General features: G+C 46.5%; 3 protein-coding genes across 8 annotated transcripts; 1 reads left to right on the forward strand and 2 right to left on the reverse strand.

Annotated features, from left to right (window-relative positions):
- The first annotated feature begins 30 nt into the window (after window positions 1–30).
- On the forward strand, window positions 31–1,943 carry H2ax (H2A.X variant histone). The gene is made up of 2 exons (XM_076846288.1): window positions 31–1,431; window positions 1,618–1,943. Exon 1 carries the CDS (start codon window positions 546–548, stop codon window positions 975–977), a length of 432 nt encoding a protein of 143 aa, XP_076702403.1. The 5' UTR covers window positions 31–545; the 3' UTR covers window positions 978–1,431; window positions 1,618–1,943.
- Window positions 1,944–2,785: 842 nt separating this feature from the next.
- Hmbs (hydroxymethylbilane synthase) lies at window positions 2,786–10,899 on the reverse strand. Of its 3 annotated transcripts, none has more exons than XM_076846295.1 (14): window positions 10,699–10,899; window positions 8,044–8,097; window positions 7,652–7,724; window positions 7,241–7,290; window positions 7,098–7,153; window positions 6,673–6,750; window positions 6,399–6,476; window positions 6,231–6,306; window positions 4,788–4,901; window positions 4,078–4,116; window positions 3,804–3,854; window positions 3,495–3,548; window positions 3,289–3,375; window positions 2,786–3,196 (listed from the first exon to the last, which is right to left on the reverse strand). In XM_076846295.1, the coding sequence occupies exons 1-14, from the start codon at window positions 10,747–10,749 to the stop codon at window positions 3,023–3,025; spliced, it is 1,035 nt and encodes a 344-aa protein (XP_076702410.1). In that variant the 5' UTR covers window positions 10,750–10,899; the 3' UTR covers window positions 2,786–3,022. The 3 variants fall into 3 exon arrangements, with proteins under 3 accessions (XP_076702410.1, XP_076702408.1, XP_076702409.1); XM_076846293.1 differs by having other exon boundaries at window positions 3,735–3,854; XM_076846294.1 differs by lacking the exon at window positions 10,699–10,899 and adding an exon at window positions 10,051–10,613 and having other exon boundaries at window positions 3,735–3,854.
- Window positions 10,900–13,212: 2,313 nt separating this feature from the next.
- On the reverse strand, window positions 13,213–25,042 carry Vps11 (VPS11 core subunit of CORVET and HOPS complexes). 4 transcript variants are annotated; one of them, XM_076846290.1, is made up of 16 exons: window positions 24,840–25,042; window positions 23,102–23,246; window positions 22,865–23,000; window positions 22,168–22,331; window positions 20,939–21,186; window positions 20,029–20,230; window positions 19,187–19,338; window positions 18,133–18,319; window positions 17,392–17,538; window positions 17,089–17,277; window positions 16,826–16,987; window positions 16,131–16,270; window positions 15,842–16,044; window positions 15,542–15,713; window positions 13,829–14,051; window positions 13,213–13,693 (listed from the first exon to the last, which is right to left on the reverse strand). In XM_076846290.1, exons 1-16 carry the CDS (start codon window positions 25,028–25,030, stop codon window positions 13,529–13,531), a joined length of 2,826 nt encoding a protein of 941 aa, XP_076702405.1. In that variant the 5' UTR covers window positions 25,031–25,042; the 3' UTR covers window positions 13,213–13,528. The 4 variants fall into 4 exon arrangements, with proteins under 4 accessions (XP_076702405.1, XP_076702404.1, XP_076702407.1 ...); XM_076846289.1 differs by having other exon boundaries at window positions 22,865–23,012; XM_076846291.1 differs by lacking the exon at window positions 13,213–13,693 and having other exon boundaries at window positions 13,922–14,051; window positions 15,547–15,713; window positions 22,865–23,012.
- Window positions 25,043–25,291: the final 249 nt, after the last annotated feature.

The raw sequence follows: 25,291 nt of genomic DNA on the forward strand, positions 1-25,291 counted from the left end.
GGCCTTCTTTCTTTCTTTTTTACATTCCCTTTGCCAGATAAGAGGAGGGAGTGAGGAGTGAACAGACCTGGAAGGGAGGCAGAGATAGTTGTAGAGTTGACTCCTTTCCTTTAAAAATCATAGGCCAGCACGGATTTCCCAGGGGCTATCCAGCACGGATTCAGGTGCTACTCTTTTTAGCTTCCGGTTTTGGTCTCTGGCTATAGGGTTTAAATCTCCCGCGCTTTACATGGATTGGCCACAGCCGGAGGTGGTAGGCCGGCTGTGTGCTATCGCTCTTCCTCGTCTTTTTCCCCGGGCAAAAGGTTTTCAAATTCGACCAATCGCCGGGCGCGCTTTCCCAGCTGAGGCACGTCACGGAAGGGTTAATCGCAACCAACCGGAGGCACGTATTGGAGAAAAGAACCAATCGGAAGGGCGCGGGGGTGTGCCCTAGGGGCTTATAAGGGCGGCCCTGCGGCGCGCGCGGCAGCAGTTGGACTGCGGCGGGCGGCAGTTGAGAGGTCTTCCGAGACGCTGTTCTTCACTGTTCTACCTCGCGCATTATGTCCGGCCGCGGCAAGACTGGCGGCAAGGCCCGCGCTAAGGCCAAGTCGCGCTCTTCGCGCGCGGGTCTCCAGTTCCCTGTGGGCCGAGTACATCGGCTGCTGAGGAAGGGCCATTACGCCGAGCGAGTGGGCGCCGGCGCGCCGGTTTACCTGGCGGCGGTGCTCGAGTACCTCACCGCTGAGATTCTCGAGCTGGCGGGCAACGCGGCCCGCGACAACAAGAAGACGCGTATCATCCCCCGCCACCTGCAGCTGGCCATCCGCAACGACGAGGAGCTCAACAAGCTTCTGGGCGGCGTGACGATCGCTCAAGGGGGCGTTCTGCCCAACATCCAGGCCGTGCTGCTGCCCAAGAAGACCAGCGCCACCGTGGGGCCGAAGGCGCCGGCGGGCGGCAAGAAAGCCACCCAGGCCTCTCAGGAGTACTGAGGGGTGCCCGCGCTGCGGCCGGCTGCCCAGCCCTCCCTATGCTATCACAAAGGCCCTTTTAAGGGCCACCACCGCCCTCACGGAAAGAGCTGAGCCACGTTGGGCCGCTAGGCGTGCGAACCGCGGCGCCCGGCCCCCTCCCCTAGCATCCCCGCCGCCTCCCACCCTCCCCTCCCCCGCGCCCGCACGGCCTGCCGCAGCGCTAGAGGGCCTCGGTCCTTGTCCTGGCTACCGGAAGGAGGGGCGGGCTGGCGTCCTTCTCGGGCTTGTTCGGGGCCCCTGGGCTGGGGGCGCAGCACCTGCCCTCCTTGGTGCGGGTGACTCAGCCACCCCCCCATCCTCAGAATGGCTGGTGGGCTGCGGTAAGGCCACAGCACCTTCTGGAAGACTTGCTTTCCGCGTTGACGTAGGGCAGAGGTGGGCAGCCAAGGCCAAGAAGCCGGCAGCCCTCAAGGTGAGTTCCTCAGTTGCTGCAGCTTGGATGTATCATTTCTTCAGCGTGGTGCTTAGCTCTTGCCAAGACTTTCAGACGTTGACTGTTGATTTCCAGGCTTTGAGAGAAATCGATCACTTGTTTTGGTTTGGTGCCCCTTTTATGCCAAGTCCCAGGATTTTCAGTCATCTCCGTCTTCATTCATAGGCCTACGTGGTGTGGCCAGGACAAATCTTTCCTCCTGAGATGACTCCTAGGAAGAAGTTTGCTCCAGTTTGGACATAGAGCTGGTTGTGTGGATAGCAAAAGAGTTGTTTGTGCTGAAAGAGACTGAAAACTGGGCCTGTCGGGCTTATCAACCCCATTTCCCTTCCAGCCACTAAACTCTGCAATCCAAGCACCTAGATACCAGCACATGTCAGTTAATCTGTGGACTGAGCCTCTCTTGGCTTCTGAACTGGAATTTTGCAGCTAACCCATCCACGACTAGAACCTTAAGTATTGGGGAGTTTCAGATGGTCTAATTTTGTTTATTAAAGGATTCTTTTTTTAAAAAAATGAAGTGTCTGTTTTCATTTTACAAGAGTTGTAGGGTTAATAACATGTATGCTTCCTTTCCTAAAGTAGTGGGGTGGAAGAGACTAATGTTAAATATGCTGTACTGTTAACTGGAAAAGGGACAAACTAGGATTTGGGGTTTTTTTTGGCAGTGCCAGAGGCCTCTGTGCTGTGCAAGTGCTCTACCATTGAACTACACTCTAGATTCTAAGCCACAGTTTAAAGCAATTCTCTTGCTTTTTTGGTTCTCCCTGTGAGACAATGGACTTGTTTGAAATTACTGTCAAGGTATAAACATTGAAGAGCTGGGAGCCTTGCCATAATTAATTCCAGCAGTGCCAGCAGCTCCAGAGGCTGAGACTGTGGAGGATCCCAAGTTCAAAGCTAGCCTCAGCAAAAGGAAGGTACTAAGCAACTCAGTGAGACCCGGTCTTAATAAAATTAAAATAGGGTTGGGGATGTAGCTCAACCCATCCCCCACAAAAAAAAATGTTCCAGGAGAACATTGAGCAAAGGTCTTAGACTCAAGTAAGGTTTAAGAGTTTTGCCAGGCATGGTGACTAATGCCCATAATCCCAACAACTGGGGGGGGGGGGGGGGGGCTGACACAGGAGGATCACAAGTTTGAGACCATCCTCAGCAATTTAATTTAGCAAGGCACTAAGTTTAGTGAGACCCTGTCTCAAAAAGGGCTAGGGATGTAGCTCAGTGGTAAAGTGCCTCTGGGTTCCATTCCTAGTTAAAAAAAAAGGGGGGGGGGTTGGTGGTGGAGGGGCTTTATCTCTTTTCCCCAGCCCCACCAAAACAACCATTTTTCAGAGCTGGTTTATTAGTAGAGTTGGTTACATTCAAAGACTGGCTTGGATGTCTAAAAAGAGATGATGCCCCACTTAACAGAGGGCAAGGCAGTCATCAATGCCCCAAGGTGAGGCAAGTCCTTGGAAGTCTCAGACCCTGCAGTTCAGTCTGGGGTAATCACTCCCCATTGATCACAGGGGTCCTGATCATAGGCACTGGAAAGTGGCAATTCAAGCACTTGAACCCCACAGGCCATTTAGTGGACATCATTAAGCTGCCTTGCAACATCCAGGATGTTCTTGGCTCCTTTGTTCAGCAACAAGCTGGCCAGGCTGATGCCCAAGTTCTCAGCAGCCAGCTGGGCTCCTCTTGGAATGTTCCGGGCAGTGATGCCTACCAGTTGTGGATCATCCTCTGGGCCATCGTCATACTGGATGAAGGAAGGAGGTGAGATTTGGTGAGAATGACAAGATTACATGCACTATTATTTATTACTCCCTCCTCACCCTCCATCCTTGGTACCTGGGTGGGGACATGGATGGTAGCCTGCATTGTCTCTTGCATGCTATCTGAGCCATCTAGACTCCAGACTCCTCCAGTCAAGTAAAGCTGGGAAAGAAAATGGTTGCTTCAGCATATTCTGAGAGGGGACTGCTTAGAAACCTACGATGCATAGGGAGAAATGCCGTAGTCCTTCCCTGTCTTCCCACCCATTTTCCCCTACTTACTTGCCCATCTTTTATCACTGTATGCACTGCTACTGGCACACTGCAGCCTCCTTCCTGCAATGAAAAGTTCCTATGCTTTGACCACAGCCCTCAGAGATATAGAGGACATAACTGAAAAGGCTGCTGGGCCAAGACCTGCATCCTCCACATTCACAACATTCAACAAAAATGAGTGATCACTACATACACAGCACATCCTGGCTGCCCACCCCCCTCCTCCAGAGCAAGCACAGGTCCTACCAAGTGCCTCAGAAAAGCCCTTTCAGCGATGCAGCGAAGCAGAGTCTCAGGATCATGTAATACACCCACTAGGTCCAAGATGTCCTGGTCCTTGGCTCGGACTTCCACAGCCAGGGCCCCCTGATGAAAACACATCAAGCTTGATCTTCTCTCAACTAATGCAGCTAAGGATGGGAACCACCCTTCTGTCTGTTCCCCAGGGTCTTTGGGGCCAGTAGCATCCCAAGGCCCCCTCCCTGCGAATTTTATTTTGAGGAATGCAGATACTGTAGGTTGTGAGACCAGATTCCTTGTTGAGAACAAAGGGAAGGGAGCAAATTAACAAGTGGCTTCTCAAGCTTACCTGGCCTACAGCATACATGCATTCCTCTGGATGTAGGATCTGTGGAAGTAGAACAGGTAGAAGGGTGGGGAGAGGTCAGGGGTGCCCAAAAGCATCCAGCAATGAGATGTACTTCGATTAACATCTAGAAACCCTGAGGAGGTACAAGCAGGAGTCTGGCCTTTGTTTTCCAATCTCCCAATCCTGGGAATCTATTTGCAGCATTAGAGGTCAGGTGGGGCTGAGGCTGTAGCTCAGTGGCAGAGCACTCACCTAGCATTTATGAGGCACTGGGTTCAATCCTTAGCACCATATAAAATGAAACAAATAAAGGCATACTGCCCATCTACAGTGACAAAGAAAAAAAAAAAAAAAAGGGAGGAGGAGGTGGTACAGCCAGGCATGGCAGTGCAGTACACACCTGTAATCCCAGCTGCCCAGGAGGCTGAGACAGGAGGAGTGCAAGGTCAAGGCCAGCCTCAGCAACTTAGTGAGGCCCTAAGAAACTCAGTGAGATCCGGTCTCAAAATAAATAAATAGGTAAATAAATAAATATAAATAAACAAACAAATAAACAGGGCCGAGAAGAGAATGTAGCTCAGTTGTAAAGTGCCCTGGGTTAAATCTCTAATACAAAAAAAAAAAAAAAAAAGAAGGAAGAGGAGGAGGAGATGGTACAGGAAGGAAGGAGAAACAGATGAACTCGGGGAGGAGAAATTGGAAGCCCCTACCTGGCCCACCCGGTTCTGCCAGCCCATGCGCTGCAGGCCAGCCACAGCCAGGATGATGGCACTGAATTCATGCTGCTCATCCAGCTTCCGAAGCCGGGTGTTGAGGTTTCCCCGCTGCGGAGAGACGCTAAGGACTAACAGAAGCCACATGCTATTTGGAGTTTCTTTTCTTCTCCATCTACCCATCTTTTAGCTCTCAGGCTTCATGACAACAGCCACCATTTACAACACCGTGCTGTTCTAAAGTGTTTTCCCATATCAGCTCATTTCATTTTCATGACAGCCCTGTGCAGTAGATATGCAGTACTATACAGATGAGGACAATGATACAGAAAGGTTAAATAACTTGCCCAAGTTTACAAGACTCCAGAGAAACCTTCCATGATCCCTAAGTCTCTGTTTAGATGTTCCAGCTAGATGCTTCCAGAAAATCCCCATTTTTACCCATTAAGCACTTAGCATATACCATTTTTAAAATTAGTTTTATAAAACTATATATTCACCAGGCATGATGGTGCACACCTGTAATCCCAACAAATTGGAAGGCTGAGAGAAGAGGATTCCAAGATTGAGGACAGTCTTAGTGACTTAGTGAGACCATGTCTCAAAAAATAAAAAGAGCTGAGAATGTTGGATACAGTCACGCACTCCTGTAATCCCAGAGGCTGGGGAGGCTGAGGCAGCAGGATCTCAAATTCAAAGCTGGCCTCAGTAAAAGCGAGTTGCTAAGCAACTCAGTGAGATCCTGTCTCTAAGTAAAATACAAAATAAGGCTGGGGATGTGGCTCAATGCTTGAGTGTCCCTGAGTTCAATCCCTGGTACCCTCCCCAAAAAAGGCTCGGGATGTTGCTCAGTGGTTAAGTATTTAAGTACCCCTGGTTTCAATCTCTAATACAAAACAAACAAACAAACAAACAAAACCCACTGCATAGTAAAAAAAAAAAATCAAAATAATATAGTAGCATATATAAAGTAAAAATGGAAGCACCTCTATGCTGGGAGCCATCAGCCAAGTAGGTATGACAATTTCCTTGCCAGCGTACTCCCATGCTGTCTAGTGGAAGGACTCCTGAAGCGCACCACACCTCTATGCCCCCAGAAACAATCACTATTCACTATCACTTTGTATCATCAATGCCTATCTATAGACCTAACTAAAATGTAAACTTTTCATTCTACATAAGTAAGGACAAAGTTTATATCACTCATCATTATCCCCAATGTGAGGCATCTACGTTGGGCTAAGAAAACATTAAAGGATTGCAGATGGATGGATGGATACATGGAAGGATGGGTGAATGGGTGGATGGAAAGACAGCCTGCTGCCCCTATGGGCCACCTGCACCAGAAGCCCCTTCCACTCTCAGGACTTCCAGGGTCATCTACGTCTTGTCTTCTTCCTCAAGTATCAAGAATCTTGACCCCCTCCTTCTAAAGGATACAATACTCTTGAACTCCAGATGTGGAAACTTTCTCTGCAGCTGAGCTGCTCTCCGCAGGGAGCTGGTCCCCACAGTGCTGCTCAGAAAGAGGATTTAAAATTTAACACTAGGCAGCCACTGTTCCTTTCCTGCTCCTCCCACCAGGATGACCATCCAGGCCCCACTCACCTCTTTTCTGGCAAGGTTTCTAGGGTCTTCCCAACAAATTTTGGGTGAAAGACAACAGCATCACAGGGGTTTTCCCGCCTGGAAGAGGAAGGAAGTTCATGGAATGAAGGAGAAATTTCAATTTGAGTCATTTCCATTCTCTCAGTAGCTAACTGACTGGCATATTCTAAGTTTTCTGCCACACTCAAAGCAGAGAACCAAGTCCCAGAGGGAAAAGCAACGTCTCCTGTGAGGTCTACCCCCTGCTCAGGCCCCTTGCTTCTAGGACTCTTACTTGCAGATGGCTCCAATGGTGAAGGCAGGAGGCAGCACGGTGGGCAGGTCCTTCAGGGAGTGAACGACCAGGTCAACTCTAGAGAGATTGGAGGCAGGGAGAGGGGAAGGGGCTGAAGCAGTTGGCTCCTGCCTCAGCTTCAGTAGTGGAGCCAAGGGTAGTCTAGGAAGCAGGCCTTCCCCAGCCTTGGGACCTTTGATATGCTCTCCTCCCCACTTACCTTCTACCCCATTTTCCCAATCACTCTTACATTCCAACCAGCCAGATGGCTCCAAACCAGGTCACTCTCCTTTTCAGAAGCCCGAACCCCACATATGAGTCCCCTATTTTATCTGGTCTACACTAGCAGCTTTACTGATCACTGGATCTGTAGCATACAGGGATCCCAGCAAGAGATTGTGCCATGCTCTCCTGTCTCCACTTACTCATTCTTCTCCAGGGCATACTCTAGCTCCTTGGTAAACAGGCTCTTCTCTCCAATCTGCCAGGCAAGAGAGAGCCTCAGAGTGAATCTTTTAGGGCAAGGAAGAATGAAGGGGTATAAGGAATGAAGGGAAGTTGTTGTTACCTTAGAGAGTGCAGTATCAAGAATCTTGTCCCCTGTGGTGGACATAGCAACTGAGAAGAAAATCAACCAATCACGTCATTAATCAGCATTTACTGAGTCCCTACTCTGCCCAGTACTGTACTAAAATTCCTAGTGGAACAGAGCCACATAAGCTCCTTCCCCACCATCTAACAGGAAGACAGACCCACTTGCAAAAAAATCCAAGGCAGAAGATATTAAATGCCAAATTAACCCAGACAGTCAGAGCTAGAGATGTTCAGAGGAGAGCCAGCCCTCCAACTGGGAGAAGCCAAGAGGGGTTCTTGGAGACAGGGGCCAGTCTTTGGCAATAAGCAAAGCCAGGAACCCTGTGCTTTCCCCTCCACTAATACTGGCTTCCCATTAACTTCCATACATCTCCAGGAAACTTACTGATTTCAAATTGCAGGCCAGGGTATAAGGCTTTCAGCATTGCCACCACACTGTCTGTCTGTATGCGAGCCAGCTGAGGACAGAGATTTGTATTAGTCCTGCCCTTCCCTGGCCACTGCTCCAAGCTCAGATCCTCATAAGGTCAGGGAGATCCTAAAGGGAATGGAATTCTCACCTGGGAAAGAGAAGAGCCTGGCCTGGGAGTCCTCTGCACCCTAGTTCAGGATGTAATTTTCTACAGAAATCAATCTGCCATTCCCCACAGGATTTAACCCCCAGCCACCTCATTTCCTCTATGCTGGGAGCTGACCCTCTGGGCCCCCTCAATTTGTCATCCTGTGAGCACCAGAATTTTTTCTGACAAACCTCCTCCACCCAATGTCCACACTTACCTGGCTCTTACGGGTACCCACTCGAATTACTTTCATCTTTGAGCCGTTTTCTTCCTGTTGAAAAAAAAAAAAAATCTCTGGGTTACAGTCCCCTCTGATCCTTGTGTTCCTTGTCCAAGAACCAGACTCACTAACTCAGAAGAAAGAAACCTCAGTCTCTGGCCTGTGTGTGGCTAGCTGAGCCTCAGAGTGGAGAAATACTTCAAAACTAGTCCCTTGACCTTCCTCAGTACCTTCTTCCCTCTTCAGGATCCAGAGGGAAGCAATGGTAGGATCTGCTACTACTGTTGTGGCAGTAACCAGGACACTGAGACGCAAAGCCCACCCTGGCCAAGTCAATTCTCAGTGGGAGTGCTGTACACAAACATGTGGGTAAAGAGATAAGGCCCATCAGCCTGGCCAAAGGGAGGGTGGAGCCTACAGTTGGCTGGGCAGGGCAGCTGGAGTCACACATCACTGGAGTACAGGTTTACGATCCAGCACAGTGCAGGCACTCCAGAAAGCTTTAGTGCCACCAGATGCTGAGAACTACCTGGAAGCTGCCACACTAAGGGTCCCTTAATCTGGTTGGAATGCACCTACTGGACTTGGGTCAAATGATCTAATGTACAGCCTCTTGTTGGGTAACACTGCACCACCCCACCAGGGCTTGTTTGTTCATCTATGAAATGATGATGTAACATCTGCCTCAATATCTATAAGACTATGAGGCTGAACTGCCTAACATTCATTCATCAAGAGTGCTCCCTCTGGTCTCATCAAGTAAATGTTGGGGTGTCAGATCTCAAGCCAAAAACTCAATGGGAGGCTGGGTATGGTGGTGCATGCCTGTTAGCAGCTCAGGAGGCTGAGGCAGGAGGATCACGAGTTCAAAGCCAGCCTCAGCAAACGTGAGGCACTAAGCAACTCAGTAAGACCCTGTCTCTAAATAAATAAAATACAAAATAGGGCTGGGGATGTGGCTCAGTGGTCAAGAGCCCCTGAATTCAATCCCTGGCATATCCCTGCCCCCCCCCCCAAAAAAAAAAACCCTCAATGGGACACACTTCTTCCTGTCAGGCACCTTGGATGAAGGTATTCAGTGCCAAGCAGGTAAAATTGGATTCTTTAGTGTGAGTCAGAGGTTCTATTTCTTTCTACATCAAACAGGAGCCACTGTAGAAACATCAACTTCCCCTGTTCTAGGATCTTCATCCTGTGAAGTTCTTTTGCAGTCAGACATCTGATGCCTTTATTGTTGGAGGAGGTAAGAGCTTGGTGTTCTTGGACTCAAGTCTATTCCACTATGATCACTCCTTCAATAAATCATCTCTGTAAGGCCCCTTGCAAATTTGGCTGGGCTTGAAACAGGACTCTAAAATTCTACCATAGGAAGCCCAGAAAAAGGAATCTAAGGTCCCAGCTGTAAAATTCAAGCAATCCCTCAAGTTACTGAATCTGCAAAACATATTCAAGTCAAATTGTTCCATTAAAAAATACATATTTGCATCTGGGCACACTGGAGTATGTCTGTCATCCCAGACTCAGGAGGCTGAGGCAGGAGCATTGTAAGTTTGAGGCCAGCCTCAGCACCTTAGTAAGACCCTCAGCAACTTAGCGATACCCTATCTTAAAACAAATAATAAAAAAGAACTGGGGATCTTGCTTAGCGGTGAAGAACCCCTGAGTTCAATCTCCAGTACCAAACCACACCAAGCAGGTTTCAGTGATTCCCACTGATAGTCCCAACACTTGGGAGGCAAAGTGGGAGGATTGCTGGAGGTGAGAAGTTTGAGACCAGCATGATGAACAGCTAGCTCTACTGCTTTTGCATATTGTTGCCCTCACAACAATTCTACTAGGTAGACAGGGCAGGCAATTGTTGAAGGATGTTACAAAAGCAAAGGCTGGCACTGAGACGTGAAATGATTCGCTTAGGATAACACAGCTAATAATGGAAAGATCAACTTTTTCCTTCTAGCTCAGTGTTCTGGCATGTCTGCACTAGCAAAGAAACCCATTGCTCACCCGCAGGCTGGAAAGAAGGAGATAAGCAGCCGCCCCTTCTGTCTTATCTTAGGCATGCAGTAGCCTCCATGGCTCTGTAGTCTGCCTGTGCACCAGCGCATGGTTCGGCAGTCAAGCTAAGAATGGGAAGATCCAGGTCGGAAAGACAAATCCCCAGTCTCATGAGGCTGGGTGACTGCTATAAAGCAGAAAGGGACAAGGCTCTACTTCCAAGGCATTTGTACGCAGTTCGGAGAATTGGGAAAGTGCTCTCCTTTGAATCAGAAGCGAATGTTTTCCAAGGTGGCCCCACTGGCCTGTATCTTATGAAAGAACGCTGCTTATGTAGGTGAACTTCTCCCGTGCTAGTTTACTAACCCTAGAGCCAAATATACAAGGCCTAGACGGAAGGAGCACGGATAAGTCCTCAAGGATGAAGGTTCCAAGGCTGGCAGTACTTCCACACCTAACCCCTCCCCCACTCCTCACTGATTTTCCCTTTTCTTCCAAAAGCTAACCTAGCTACTGGCCCTTTAAAAAACCATAGAGGAAAAAGATGACGGAAAGCCATTCCAACCAATAGACAAAGGAGGATGGCAACCTCGGGCCAATCGTTGCATGGCTCTCCCGGAAGCCTCAAGTCTTGCCGGTCACCCGCTCAGGACTCACCGCCGTTGCAGCCGCGTTACCCGCGTTACCCGCGTTACCGTTGCCAGACATGACTCCGCTCAGGAAGTTGGGCGGGTGGTGCCCCTAAAGTGCCCTGAGGTCCGTGGAGGCCGGGATCTCGAGCTGGCGGGAACTGGGGACACGTGGGCCTGAGCTAGTCCCACCGTCTGACTACGGGACTGCTGAAGGTTCAGCGTCACGTCCGGCGCCTTCCCTCGAAGGGGAGGTACCTTCCTCTGGAGGGGAATTAGAATGATTACAACAGAGCCGCCTTCGCCGCCACTGTTCTGCGGGCTCGCCCGGAGCGTGAGTTCCCTTTCGCCCCGGGGGCTTTCCATTTTGAGAACCAGGCTTGCCACGTTTTTCTGAATCAAGAATATTGATGGTCACAGGCTAAGAGAGGCTTCCCAGTTTTACCTATAAACTGCCTTTCGCCCCCGTAAGGATAGCCAATTAAACAGGAGTTAACCATGCCCAGGAGGAAAGGGAGGATCTGTTAACCCTAAAATGTCCAGTATGACTAAATACCGGGTACTTAAGCAAGTTTCTGTGCCCACTGGGCTGCATTTATCATAGACCGATAAAAGGGCTGTTCCCAAAGGCTTCTCATTCAGAATTTATAGTTTCCTCTCCCCAGCAGTGGCACAAGCAATTCGTACAGTTTAGGTGATACTTCCTTTCCTCTGGTTAAACTTAGCTTTGCTACAACCCTGAAGTAGTCATCATTTCTGTTCTTTAAAATCAGCAAACAGGTTGAGAGAGATTAAAGGTCATGCCTAAAGACCTAATTACGACAGGGGAGTGTCAACACCACATTAGTAATGTTGGTGGGAGGGGCTGGGGTTGTGGCTCAGTGGCAGAGTGCTGGCCTAGCACGTGAGGCCCTCTGCACCACTTATAAATAAATAAAATAAAGATACTGTGTCCAACTACAACTAAAAAATAAACATTTGAAAGACTGCAAGATAATACAAAACCAGATGTTATTAAAAAAAAAAAAGTAATGTTGGTGGGAAAAGGGCTTACTAGAAAAAAATGCTTTTCCCACTAACACTACTAATAGATTAAGCACCCATGTACAAACCACCTGACAGCTATTTGCTCTTTAGGTCAAAAAGCTGTTCAAGGTAATGTACAGATGAAGAAACTGAGATTCTGAAAGTAGTCCCAGCTATTCCAGAGGCTGACAGGAGGATTACTTGAACCTGGGAGTTTGAAACCAGCTTGGGCAACATAGTAGGACCCCATCTCAAAAAAGTAAATACATAAAATTTTAAAGAGTTGCTCTAAGTCAAACAACACAGCTAGGATTCAGTCTCAGCTCAACTGATCCAAAAATCTATCACTGTGGCCACAAGTACTGCCTCTTTTAAAGACTACCTAAATCACAGTGTTACTAAATCACAGTGCCATGTTACTAGATCTTCAATTAAACACCCCACAGGAACAATTGTCTGACAGGAAGTGTACCCCAAATTATAAACGAATACCCACTGACATAAACTTCAGCTGACCACTTCAAAAAGGGAAAATGTTTCAATAGGGTTAAATTCCTGGTACCATTAAAAAAAGAAGGCTATTTATCATCTAGCCAGTTTATCATCTAGTATCAGTATAGCAAAACACCAGCCTACATATAATGAAGGCAGGCTGGACTCAAGGCTCCCTCTGAATCTGCTTCCTGCTTGAGTATTTTTCCCAAATATGAGCTAAGAAGACCAGCAAGACTAAAGATCAAGCTGTTTGGGCTAGCACACCTGTAACCCCAGCAACTTGGGAGGCTGAGGCAGAAGAATCACAAGTCCAAGGCCAGCCTCAGCAACTTAGCTAGGCCCTAAGCAACTTAGACCCTGTCTCACATTTTAAAAATGGGCTGAAGAGGGTCTGGGGTTGTGGCTCAGCGGTAGAGCACATGTCTAATGCGTGTGAGGCACTGAATTCGATCCTCAGCACCACATATGAATAAATAAGAAATAAAGGTATTGGGTCCACCTACAACTAAAAAAAAATTTTTTTTAAATGGGCTGAGGATGTGGCTCAGTGGTTGAGTGCCCTTGGCTTCAATCCCCAATACCCCACCCCCACCCCCCCAAAAAGAGCTCTTTTGGGTGCCTTAGTTGAAACTTGGTCATTTTTTTAGGCCTTTTTTTCCTTTTGGTACTAGATGTAGTTCAGGGGCAAAATGCCCCTGAACTACATCTCCAGCCCTTTGTATTTTGAGACAGGTTCTGGATAAGTTGCTTAGGACCTTGAACTTGCAATCCTGCCCCAACCTCTTGAGTTCCTGGGATTTTTTTTATGCCTCCCTGCCAGCACATTATTGCCTTTTGAAGAGCTTCTACAGTAAGTTGAACTGTGCTCAATGCCCCAGGCCCCATTGACTGCTGAGATAAGGGTGAATCAACATAATCTCCAAGTCTGTAGGAAAGGAACTGGACTCCAAAACAGAGGAAAGTACGTAATACACAGTTAAAAATCCAGAAAGTTCCCCCCCAAAAAGATGTTTCAACTCTCAAAAATCATTATATTCTTTTATTTATAGACTCAGAGCAGGGACCCAAGCACAGCTTGGTGCTCTTGAACAGAGAATAAAGCAGCTATTGTCCATACTCAGAGGTTGCTGAGGTGCCCTCCCCCATTAGTCTGGATTAATCTATTCTGCTAGTCAACAGGAAGGACAGCAGGCTGGCAAAAGGGGCATGAAAAGAAAAGTCCCCTCAGATCATGAGGGCAATGGCATCAAATCAGAGTGGAGCCGTGGGCACTTCTGCCTCCCTTCTGTGCAACCATGGCCCATATCCACCATGCCACAGGCTTTCCCAAGAGCTACTTAAGTTCCCCTCTTGGAGTGCATCAGCAGATCCCGCTGCAGCCCCGCTTCCAGGCTGGGGGTCAGTCTGGCTGTGGGAGGGTCAGTCAGCAGAGTCAATTTATTGAAAACGCCTCGGCCAAAGTAGTCAGCAATCACAGAGAAGCTGTCGTTGGAGCACTTGAGCTATAGGGAAAGAGAAGTAAGAATCAGAACTAAAGTGCTTGTTTCCTGAAGAGAAAAACAAAAATGAGCCCTCCAGGACTCTGGGGGGTCTGTGCTGGTGGAAGTTCCCTGTCCAACATGGCCACTCATCCGCACCTGGTGCTGGAACTGATCGTGGAGATCCCGTTTCTGTTCCTGGGCGCGGATCATATCCATGACTTTCCGGTTTTCAGGGAGGCAGGTGGGGCAGTCAGCATCACTTTCAGAGTAACTCTCAAAGCAGTGCTGATGGAAGGAATGGCCACACAGGAAGTGGACTGAGGGCAACTCCAAGGCACTGTTACAGATGCTACACTTGGTCTTCTGGAAAATCTTTGGACTATGGGCAAGGGATAACAGAAATGAGTGGCAAAGAATGAGGACAGGACCAAGCACCCCTCTGAGAGAGCAGGCAACTGGAATGGATCAGTAAAGTTCCCCATGAAGGACTAAAAGCCCTGCTTGCTCTTCTTATCACTTCTTATCACTTAATGAGTGGCAAAGAATGAGGACAGGACCAAGCACCCCTCTGAGAGAGCAGGCAACTGGAATGGATCAGTAAAGTTCCCCATGAAGGACTAAAAGCCCTGCTTGCTCTTCTTATCACTTAAAGGGAGTCAAATGAGGACAACTATCCTGGACTTGGAGGCTTAGCAAGTGCTAGTAACCCAGAGGGATAGTTTTACCGCTTTGAGTTTTCACTACTACTAAATTCCCTTTTAGGTAAACACTCAGATGTGACCGTTTCAATAAGGCCTTTCTGGCCTACCTAATCTAAAATTGTGATTTACCTACCTTTGCAAAACTAACTATGTTTGATAAAAAGCTGTAGTGGGGCTGGAGATGTAGCTCAGTGGTAGAGCTAGCATGCACAAGGTCCTGGGTTCTATCCCCAGTGCTCAAATAATAAATAAATAAATACCTTAAAATATACACTCCTGTTCCTTGCTCTTGTTAACTTTCTCTTAGAATTTACCACAATCCAACACACTATAATAGGTTGCCTATTAAGATGCTTACTGTTTGTCTCTTCCTCTATGATGTAAGCTCTGTAAAGGCAGGCCTTCTTGTCTATGTGGCCCATAACAGGGGCTCAATAAGTATTTGTGGTATGAAGAAACTTGTGAAAAATATTTTACATTGTTAAAGGCAGAGAAGACTTGGGAATAATGCTTACCACGAGTAATTCTAAATTACCTACTTTCTGCATTCCACCGCCCCCACACACACACTGAGGATTGAACCCAGAGGTGCATAACCACTGAGCCACATCCCTCCCCAGCCCTTTTTTATGTTTTATTTAGAAGAGGGTCTTGCTGAGTTGCTTAGGGCCTTGCTAAGTTGTCGAGACTGGTTTTGAACTCATGATCCTCCTGCCTCAGCCTCCCCAGCTGCTGGGATTACAGGCATGTGCTACCATGTCCGGCACTTTCTGCATTTTCTAAAGTCAAGACTTTTACTGCAGAATGGCTTCCAACCACAAATGTGTTTAGAGAAGGTAAATCAGGCATAAACAGAAAGAAAAATAACTGCCTCAATTTAATATTAACTCCAAAGGCCAATAAATAATGATTTAAACAATAAACCATTCTTTGGAATTCCTCCATTAAAATAGATTTTCAAGGGGATGTGGTGTAGCTTAATGGTAGATACAGCATATGCCTGGAATGTACAAGACCCTGGGTTTTATCCCCAGCACTGCACCAAAAAAAAAAAAAGGATGAAAACACTCCATACAATTCTTTGTTTGGAAAAAGTACATAACACCCTGTGAGGTCAAGGTTATCAGTTATCCCCTATACCCCGCTCCATGTATCCAGCTGCTGGTACCTTGCCTTGAGCTCCTGGATCTCCTGGCGGATGCGGGTGGTCTCCTCTCTGTATCGCCGTACCCGCAGCTCATCCTGTGCAATCTGCTGGCTCTGTTTCTGCAGTTTTTGGACCAAGTAGTCTCTGATGACGGATAGGGTGGCTGTAGAATTGTGAGCCAGAGTCTGCACCACTGAGATTGGGGTCCAAGAGGAAACAAGACAATGAACCAACAAGTCCCCTCTGGATAGAGCGGAAGGACTCATGCTACAGGGCCCCTGTCAGCTGCCTGTTGCCCACCCATCCTGTCTTCCCAAGTACCTAGAAGAGGTGGCATGAGGTTCTTGCTCTCAATATGCTTGAGCACAGCTGCCACATACTCCTTGCAGTCCTCTTCCTTGCGGGCAAAGTAGCTGAGGGCCTGTTCCCACAATGAGGGGTCCTGCTCCCCATGGCGCTCACATACCGCGATCACCTGCCGGTACTGTTCATGCTGCATGTGGTAGTGCATAATTTGCTGGAACCTAGGGTAGGGACAAGGGCACATCTCACTGACTGTCCCTGGAAAATTACCTGGATTTTCCTTTCCCTGGGAGTCTCCAAATCTTACAGTTTCCCTTGTTCATAGAGGTAAAGGACTCCATCCTGGAAGTCATGCATCTGGCACAGGACCAGCGCCTTGTCAAAGACATCACAGAAGCGGCCACTTTTCAGCAGGGAAATGGCCTCTGCATGAAGCTTCTCTTTGATCTAGGGAAGAAGGAGGATAGGGCTGCTGGACATGAAGGGAAAATCAAAAAGTCTTTTGAGATAGGCCAGTAGACTATCTTCTTCCCTCAGTACAATTTCCTCTTCACCAAAAACCATTTAGCCCTAGGGCCAGGTATAATGGCATAAGGAAAGCAGCAAAAGGCAGCCACAAGGATGGAAGAATAGAGATAGCAAGAACTATCTTGGGCATGGTGTCACACACCTGTAATCCCAACAACTTGGGAGGCTGAGGCAAGAGGACCACAAATTCAAAGCCAGCCTTAGCAACTTAGCAAGGCCCTAAGCAATTTAATGAGACCCTGTCTCAAAATAAAAAATTAAAAAGGGTTGGTGATGTGGCTCGGTGGTTAAGCACCCCTGGGTTCAATCCCCAGTACCAAAAAAAAAAAAACCAACTATCTTTGTTTTTGTTTTTCAGTGCTGGGGAACCCAGGGCCTCATACATACTAGGCAAATGCTCTACCACTGAGCTATACCCGCCAGCCCAAGAACCGTCTTCTCTCTAACACCTTTGCATTTGTAGCCAAGCCTCACCTGTGGATCCTTTTCATGGGCCCAGTTTTGCAGCCGTAGCTCAAGGAGGGTATCATAGATTCCCTGGGGTGAGTCTGGCTGTACTTCACTCATGTGCTCTAGAAAGGCTTTCAGCTCTCTTGGGTTGTTTGCAAAGATGGGGATGAACTCCTCAGAGTTGGCCTAGCATAGAGGGAGAGAGGGGAGTGAGTAAGTGGTCTTGGTACCCAGGAGGCCCCTAAGGTAATACCTGCTACCAAAATTTGTACTCCTTGAGGCTTTACCCTGCATCCTGGAGCATCCCTGTCTCCTCGGCCTTCTGGGCTTGGTCGATAGTCAGTACAAAGTCCCTTTAGCAAATGGGTTGTCTGCTCTGGTATGTGATGCATGAGGATTTTGCCATAGCGTTTCATGTTGCTCTCTGCCTGCTCAAAAGGCAGCTTGCCGATATAGCGAAGGGCTTCCTGATAATTCTGTGAAGATAACAGCAGACTAGTGCCCACTCCTGCCTCACCCAGCAGGTTCACCATTCCAGAATGTCCTCAAAAAAAGAACAGGGCTCTGCCTGAATCAAGAGCCTCACCCACCTTAATGTCCTCTAGCTGGATCTTCAAGTACCACTCATGATGTGCATGGTTCTCAGCCAGATAGAGGGCATGGGAGTAGTAGCCAGCCTGCCGGAGAACCTTGATGGCTGTCTCCACATCAAAGTGGACTTCACTCTCGCTCTTTGTCTGCCAGGAAGACAGTAGGCAAAATAATTTGCACAAAGGTGGCTAGGGAAGGGAGAGGAAATAGGCATCTTATGATAAGACACATTCCTCAAGTAATGAAGTCCATGCTTTGAAAACATGCTGGCCAGCCTCTCAGAATTTAATGAATGGCCAGAGGCCTTCCTTTGTCCCTACCATTAGAGGGATATCTCTGGGGACACAGGGCTTCCCTAATGCCATTGGGCTTAGATACTAAGGAAATTTCTTGCATTATAAAATAAGAAGGGATGGACTGGGGTTGTGGCTCAGTGGGAGAGTGCTTGCCTCACAAGTGTGAGGCACTGGGTTTGATTCTCAGCACCACATAAAAATAAATGAATAAAATAAAGGTCCATCAACACCTAAAAAATTATTTAAAAAAAAATAAGAGGGGAGAAGAACAAGAACTAGCTGTGAATAACTCCTCCTCTTCCCCATTTATAGAATAGAGGGTGCTGGTTCCCAGATAAGAGCAGCCCTTACCCTGTGTGCTGTTGAAAAAGAGCAAGCCCTGGTAGAGGCACTTCATGCTCAGTGGGGCCCTCTAGGAATCATCCCCCCAACATCACCCGGGACCTTGATGAACTCCTCCAACTTTGAGCTGTCCTTAAGCTTGGTATAGCAGTTCAGAAGCAGGGTGGTATGGTCAGCATTGGCCAGAGATTGTCGGTGCAGGGTCTGCAGATAGGCAGTCAGGTTGTGGATGCGCTGAGCATCCAGAAACTTGCGGATCACATATGATGGCTCCAACTTTCCAATGGTTCTAGAGAGATGTGCATTGTCATCATCTGCATCAGTATACTTCTCAAAGTAATATGCATAGCAGTCACTTGCAAATCTTCTTAAAATGCAAATTGTTTTAGTATGTCTTGGGTGGGTCCTAGGATTTTGCATTCCTGACAGAGTCCTAGGTATTTGAGTACTACTAGTCAGCCGACCACATTAAGTAGCAAGAGGCTCCAGGGTACTGGTACTTAAATTTGGTTGACAACAGGGATTCAAGAGTGTGTGGGAATGAGGCTAGATAGTTTTTCAAAACTTTTTTTTTTTTTTTTTTTTTTAAGAGGGGTTACCAGGGATTGAACTCAGCAGCATTCAACCACTGAGCCATATCCCCAGCCCTATTTTGTATTTTACTTAAAGACAGGGTCTCACTCAGTTGCTTACTGCCTTGCTTCTGCTGAAGCTGGCTTTGAACCTGTGATCCTCCTGCCTCAGCCTCCCAAGCTGCTGGGATTACAGGTGTACACCACCACACCTGGCTCCAAAACTTCTTATCAAGGCAAAAATTCCAAGAATTATTACCATGGGAAGAAGTATGGAAGCAAGAGATGAATACCTTTTTTCTTTAAAGAATCAGGTCAAAATGAATGTTATTGACAAAGGTTAACCTAAAGTTTAAAATGATAGGTAATCATCAGCTTAGCTACATGTTGGTCATATTATATTTGACCTTAAACATTCCATTTCCAATAAGATCTCTTATTCTTTCGTTTGAGGCATCAGTTTCTATAGAAAAAAACAAATAGTTCCTGGTTGAGTTCAAGCTTCTCCCCTGAGCACAGGTTTCAGCTCTCTGGCTGCCTGAATCTGCATTTAGAGCTATTTGCCATATCACCACCATACTGACCGGATATATTGCTGCACAGCCCCATCATGGTTGCCCTTGCTATAGAGATGGTCTCCATACTGCATGAAGATCTGGGCCAGCCCATCACTGTCCAGATGTTGGCTCTTGGCCAGGTTAATAGCCATCTCAAATAAATTCTTCTTAAACAGCATCTAGAAGGGGAGAGAAATTATAAAATTGGTAGAAGCAGTCCTGAGAAGACACCTCAAAATGTGCCCGCAACATATAGCCAGATAGTCCTGGAGTCCTAATCTGACTAGATCCTAGATGGAGCAAGACTTTCCAGATTCTCTCAAGACCAACATCACCTCAACTGATAAGGACCTCTGCAAACAAAATGAACCTTGAGAGTAGGCTTAGGATCCCAAACATCACTTCCTTCCAAAGCCTCATCCCAGGCCATCTACCTTTGTTTTTTCATTTGTTTGTTTTGGTACTAAGGATGGAAACTGGGTGCTCTACCACTAAGCTACATTCCCAGCACTACTTTTAAATTTTGAGACAGGGTTTCACAAAGTTTCTTAGGGTCTTATTAAGTTGTTGAGGCTGGCCTCAAACTTGCAATCCTCCTTCCTCAGACTCCTAAGATATTGCAATTAAAGGCATGTGCCACCACATCTAGCAGGCCATCCACCTTATCATAATACCCTAAGGACACCAAGCACATTTGGGACCCAAAGCAAAGAATTTTTGCTATGTAGCAGCAAAAATACATTTTTCAGTAAAAATGTAATAATCTAGGTGGAAGTGCAATCTACACCTGGGTCCAGGTGACTTAGGAAACCTGTCCTTGCAGCTGCTTCTAAGTGCCTGTATCAACTTTGGGAACCTGGTGGCCTTGCCTCCAGTTTGGTCTGTGTGTCCTTCTCCTGCAGTGCGTGGACCCGCCCATCCCGCGTCAGCACGTACAGGGATCCCCACTCAGCAAGCACATCCACTATATCCTCAAAGACAGCGCTATAGGCTATGAATTTGTTGCACAGGTCATAGATGTTGAGAATTTGCTTGTCGGAGCTCTGAGAGTCCCTGCTGGTAAACTCTGACCTGCATAGGAAAGAAAAAGAACCAAGTATTTGGATTACCTCTGTCTCAGCTCTCCTTTGTTTTCCTTTCCCACAACAGCTTTGGTGCTGCCCATTCTACCCAAAATAAATCACCTTTGGCTCTTCTAGCAGTTCATCCTATAATATGCAGCACTGTGCTGGTAGCTGCAGAAAGAGAACATACAATCCTGTTCTCACCCTGTAGATCTTATAATTAATTCAGCCATCAGAGTAGAAAATTAAGGACATTTAGACACCTACCCATTTAAAAAATAATCACCCAGTGCATGATATATGTGAAACACTGCTTGGTTCTAAATGAAGACAAACCATCTAACAGAGTGTACTCACATCATGCAGAAGACCCCACCTCCCCCTTTTGGTAGCTCTGGAAAACAACAACAAAAACGGTGTCCTGTACTTCACAACAATTTCAATTCCTCCCTATCCAATCCCTTATATTGACTAAAAGATAAAAAAAAAAAAAACAATACCAACTCAAATTCTGAAGCATTCTAGTATACCAGGGCTATATAGCAACAAAAATGCATTTTTCAGTAAAAATGTGTAATAATCTAGGTGGAAGTGCAATCTACATAAAACCAAAGTAGGAAGATTGGCAGGATCCTGGCATTAGGATTTTAAAATCAGACTAATTCTGGGGAAGAAGTCCAGTCCTCTCCTTTTCCCATCTCCCTGGCATCCTTACTTGGGAGAAACCTTCCGGTCACGAGAGACAATGACAAGGTAGCCTCTAAACCAATGGGCAATGAGCTTATGGCCCTCAAAGGCAAAGCAGGGCCCACGTTCATCAGGCTGATAAAGGTAGACACATTCATCACCAGCCACAATGAATTGCAGATCCTGAGAAGGGTCACTTAGTGCTGAGCAGCGCAGACCACAACCATGGGTGTCCAACTCCACACGAGGGTAGTCCTTTCCAGAAACTATATAGGACTGTCAGAAGAAAGGAAGGGTTAACAATCTCCCTTTAAAGGGGTAGCAACAAAGCCTTCACAAAAGTATTCCTATCTCTAGACTGACTCTCACTTCTTTTCAGCTCAGCTGAAGACTTTGCCTACCTTCTGCTTTAACTATCACCAATTTATGATTATTGATTTTTTTTCTGGTACTGAGGATCAAACCCAAAGGCTCTCCGCCACTGAACTATATCCCCAGCCTTTTTTTTCCCCCCTTCTGTACTGGGAATTAAACCCAGGGGCACTTTACCACTGAGCTACTTTTTACTTTTTATATTTTTTTAGTTGTTAATGGACCTTTATTTTTATTTATTTATTTACATGCAGTACTGAGAACTGAACCCAGTTCCTCATGCCTATGCTAGGCAACTGCTTTACCACTGAGCCACAACCCCAGCCTGTTTTTTTTTTTTTTTTTTTGAGCCAGGGTCTCATTAAATTTTCAAGGCTGGCCTTGAACTTGTGAGTCTCTTGTCTCAGTCTCCTAAATGGCTGGGATTATTGGTGCTCACCTGTGGATACACATGCCTATCTATTAGCCATCTATTAAATACATAAGCAGAGATCATATTTTTTTCCTCTACATATATTATCACTACATAACCCAGGAATTATGCAAGTAAAGAGATATATAATTATCTTTTACTGTTTTATCAATAATATTTCTGGGAGAGTAGACCATTAAAATTAGGAGCACCAGGAACCAGAGAGGTAAGCTGCTTATCACATGTCACTTAACAAATTAGGAGGGAAAAATCATGTCTTTTCACTATAAACCCAGGGTTCTTTTTCTAAGTCTAGCTCTTCTCAGTCTCCCAAGTGAAGAAATGAAATATTAAGCTGGGCAAATGATTCAAGAATATGTATTGAAAACGAACTTACTCAGTCCTTGCCCTAGCTTCTGAGCAATGGAGAAACCCTTGTTGCCTGCCCCTGATAACAGTGGCTTTGGTCATACCTGGACATTCTCTGTTGTTACGACAAACAAGTGAGTGGTCTTTCCTGCTTGGCGAAAGGCCAGTCCAGTAACAGGATAGTTGCCTTTGTGCAAAATCTGAGTCTTGCTATGTCGGTCCCGAGTGATGTCACCTTTGTTCAATGTAACACTGCCATCTGTGAATCCTGTAGGAGAGCAGGAAACAGCACTTCAGTGAGGCTGAAAAGATCAGGGAAAATGATCTTTTGAGGCACTTATTAGAAACAAACTTTCTCATACCCAACTTGCCTAATGGTTAACCTGAATGTTGGTACTCACTGACTCATTTTCTCTTTTTGGGGGTACCAGGGATTGAACTCAGGGGCACTTGACCACTGAGCCACATCCCTAGCCCTATTTTATATTTTGTTAGAGACAAGGTCTCACTGAGTTGCTTAGTGCCTTGCCAAATTGCTGAGGCTGGCTTTGAACTCGCAATCCTCCTGCCTCTACCTCCCAAACCACTGGGATTACAAGTGCGCCACCACACCTGGCCTCACTGACTCATTTTCAAAGAAAAAAATTAAACCGCTTCCCATTCCAAATCTCAATATCTCAAAGGCCTCAGTTTGGTATGAAATAATCCCATTTAAACAATAAATATCATCATTGTGGAAACAACTCTGAAGAAAATCTATAAAGAATCTGAAAGTGTTAGCTTTGCTTTCTTTCTGCTTACCGATGGCCATAAAGTTGAGATTTTCATGGACAGTCAAACAGGACACAACAGTTGGCTCTGTTCCTGGGATTGCAGGGAAGATTCGGGTGCATAGTGGATTGCCACCATCTCTCTTCTCCAAGTTCCAGATCTTTACCTGTGGACAGACCTTAGAAGTATGAATGCTAGTCTCCCTCCAGCAAAACAAACAAACAAACAAAAATTCCTGGATCTTCTTGTTCCCATTCTGAGACTCACCAGGGGGTTGATTCCCTCTTCATCCTCACCAACAGATGCTAGAATATTGTGCTGCTTCAATTGGTACAGGTGTGTTACCCGTAGTTTATAGGCCTGGAAACCTGTAAGCTGTAGGGAACGTGGCAAGAACCATATTTGGCCTTCCATATGTGCAGGGTAGTCAAGGAGCCGCCTTTCCAAGGAAAGATACAGTGGTCCCCCCTTGTCTAGTTTTGCATTAGTTACTGTGGTGCAATGAGAAATTAAGTATTTTGAGAAATCACATTCATACAACTTTTCTTACAATATATTGTTATGTTTTATTAGTTGTGGTTACTAATCTCTCTTTTTTTTTGGGGGGTGGTACTGGGGATTGAACTCAGGGGCCCTCAACCACTGAGCCACATCCCCAGCCCTATTTTGTATTTTATTTAGAGACAGGGTCTAAGTTGCTTTGCACCTCACCGAAACTGAGGCTGGCTTTGAACTTATGATCCTCCTGACTCAGCCTCCTGAGCCACGGGGATTATAGGCATGAGCCACAATGCCTGGCATGGTTGCTAATCTCTTACTGTGCCCAATTTACAAATTAAACTTCATCATAGGCATGTATGCACGGAAATTCCCCCAATTTTGCATTTACAATGGCGTTGAATGTGATATACAGTCAGAAGAAATTTTACTTAGAATTTTTTTTTTTTTAACCAAGGATTAAACCCAGGGGTGCTTCACTACTAAGCCACAACCCCAACCCTGTTTATTTTTGAGACAGGGTCTTGCTAAATTGCTGAGGCTGCCTTTGAATTAGCCATCCTCCTGCCTCAGCCTCCCAAGCTATTGGGTTAGAGGCATGTGCCATTAGGCCCAACTGTACTTAGAATTTTAATCTTTTCCTGGACTAATGATATCAATATGATACTGTTAGTCACAGGATCACAGGGATGAACTGATATGTACTATGTGGATGAACTATAATAATCTGTGGCTTAGGTGTGTTAAACATATTTTCTACTTAAAATACTATTAACTGAAGGAGAACCCCATCATAAGTTGAGGAACATCTGGATAGGAAAAAACATAGTACCTATGGGGTTTGGCACTATTCAGAGCTTCGGGCATCCACTAGAGGTCTACTGTACTTATTTTTAGATGGGAACCCACACAACAACTAACATGAACATACATCTTCAAAATTTTCAAATGTTTTCCCACTTGTCACTTAAAGAGCAAAAAGCAAGAAACTCTGGTCTCATTTACTGCTTCCTCCACAATATTAGTCAGGGAAGATGACATCTTACATTTTCATCTTTTTAAAAAATTTTTGTTTTTAGTTGTAGACAGACACAATACCTTTACTTTATTTATTTTTATGTGGTGCCAGATATCGAACCCAGTGCCTCACGCACGCTAGGCAAGCGCTCCACCACTGAGCCACAACCCCGGCCTACATTTTCATCTCTGAAAGGCAACTTGCATCCATTTTGAGGGACTGATTTTAAAATAACCTTGCCAAATTGGCATTCACACCCCTTTACAGATCAGGAAATTGAAGCCCAGAGAGGTTAAATAAATGACTTGCCCATTACTGCTCGATTGAAAAGTTAGAAAATGGACTTCCTTCCTTCTTCCCTCAGACCACAGAAGAGGTCTGGGCAGCCATCTAATGGGAAGTGGAACCAAACACGAACCACTCTGACAGATTCTATCCCAGCTGGATCTCTTCGGGGATCCGGGAAGGGAAGAGAGCTCGAGAGGAAGGATATCTCCAAAGACCAAGCTCCCTCTGCCTGAGTCGCAGACAGTGATTCCAGGGGGGAGGCAAAGGAACTTGGAAACAGTAGATCCAGAGGCAGGCGCGGTTCCGGGAGCGGCCCCATCATTGCCCAGCGGCTCCTTCACCAGTTCCTTGTCGAAAAAAACGAAGCGCCGCCACTGCAGGTAAGCCGCCATCTTGGCCGAGAGACCCCGCCTCCAGAAACTATGTCATGTGACCGGTACCAGCTGGTCATGTGACCCGAGGCTTCCGGCAGCTTCAGCTCGTCGGAGTCTGCAGGACAGCCTCCGGCTGCTGACAGAGTGGGCGGGCCGCTTGCTGCGCAGGTTGCGAGTTTGCCAGATTTTATGGCTGCGCTAGTTGAAAATTTTAAGAGCTGAACCCTTCACATTATTTATTTATTGGTTGATGGATGGATGGATGCTGGGGAATCAATG

The sequence above is a fragment of the Callospermophilus lateralis genome, chromosome 2 (assembly GCF_048772815.1).
Source record: "Callospermophilus lateralis isolate mCalLat2 chromosome 2, mCalLat2.hap1, whole genome shotgun sequence".
Lineage (NCBI taxonomy): Eukaryota > Metazoa > Chordata > Mammalia > Rodentia > Sciuridae > Callospermophilus > Callospermophilus lateralis.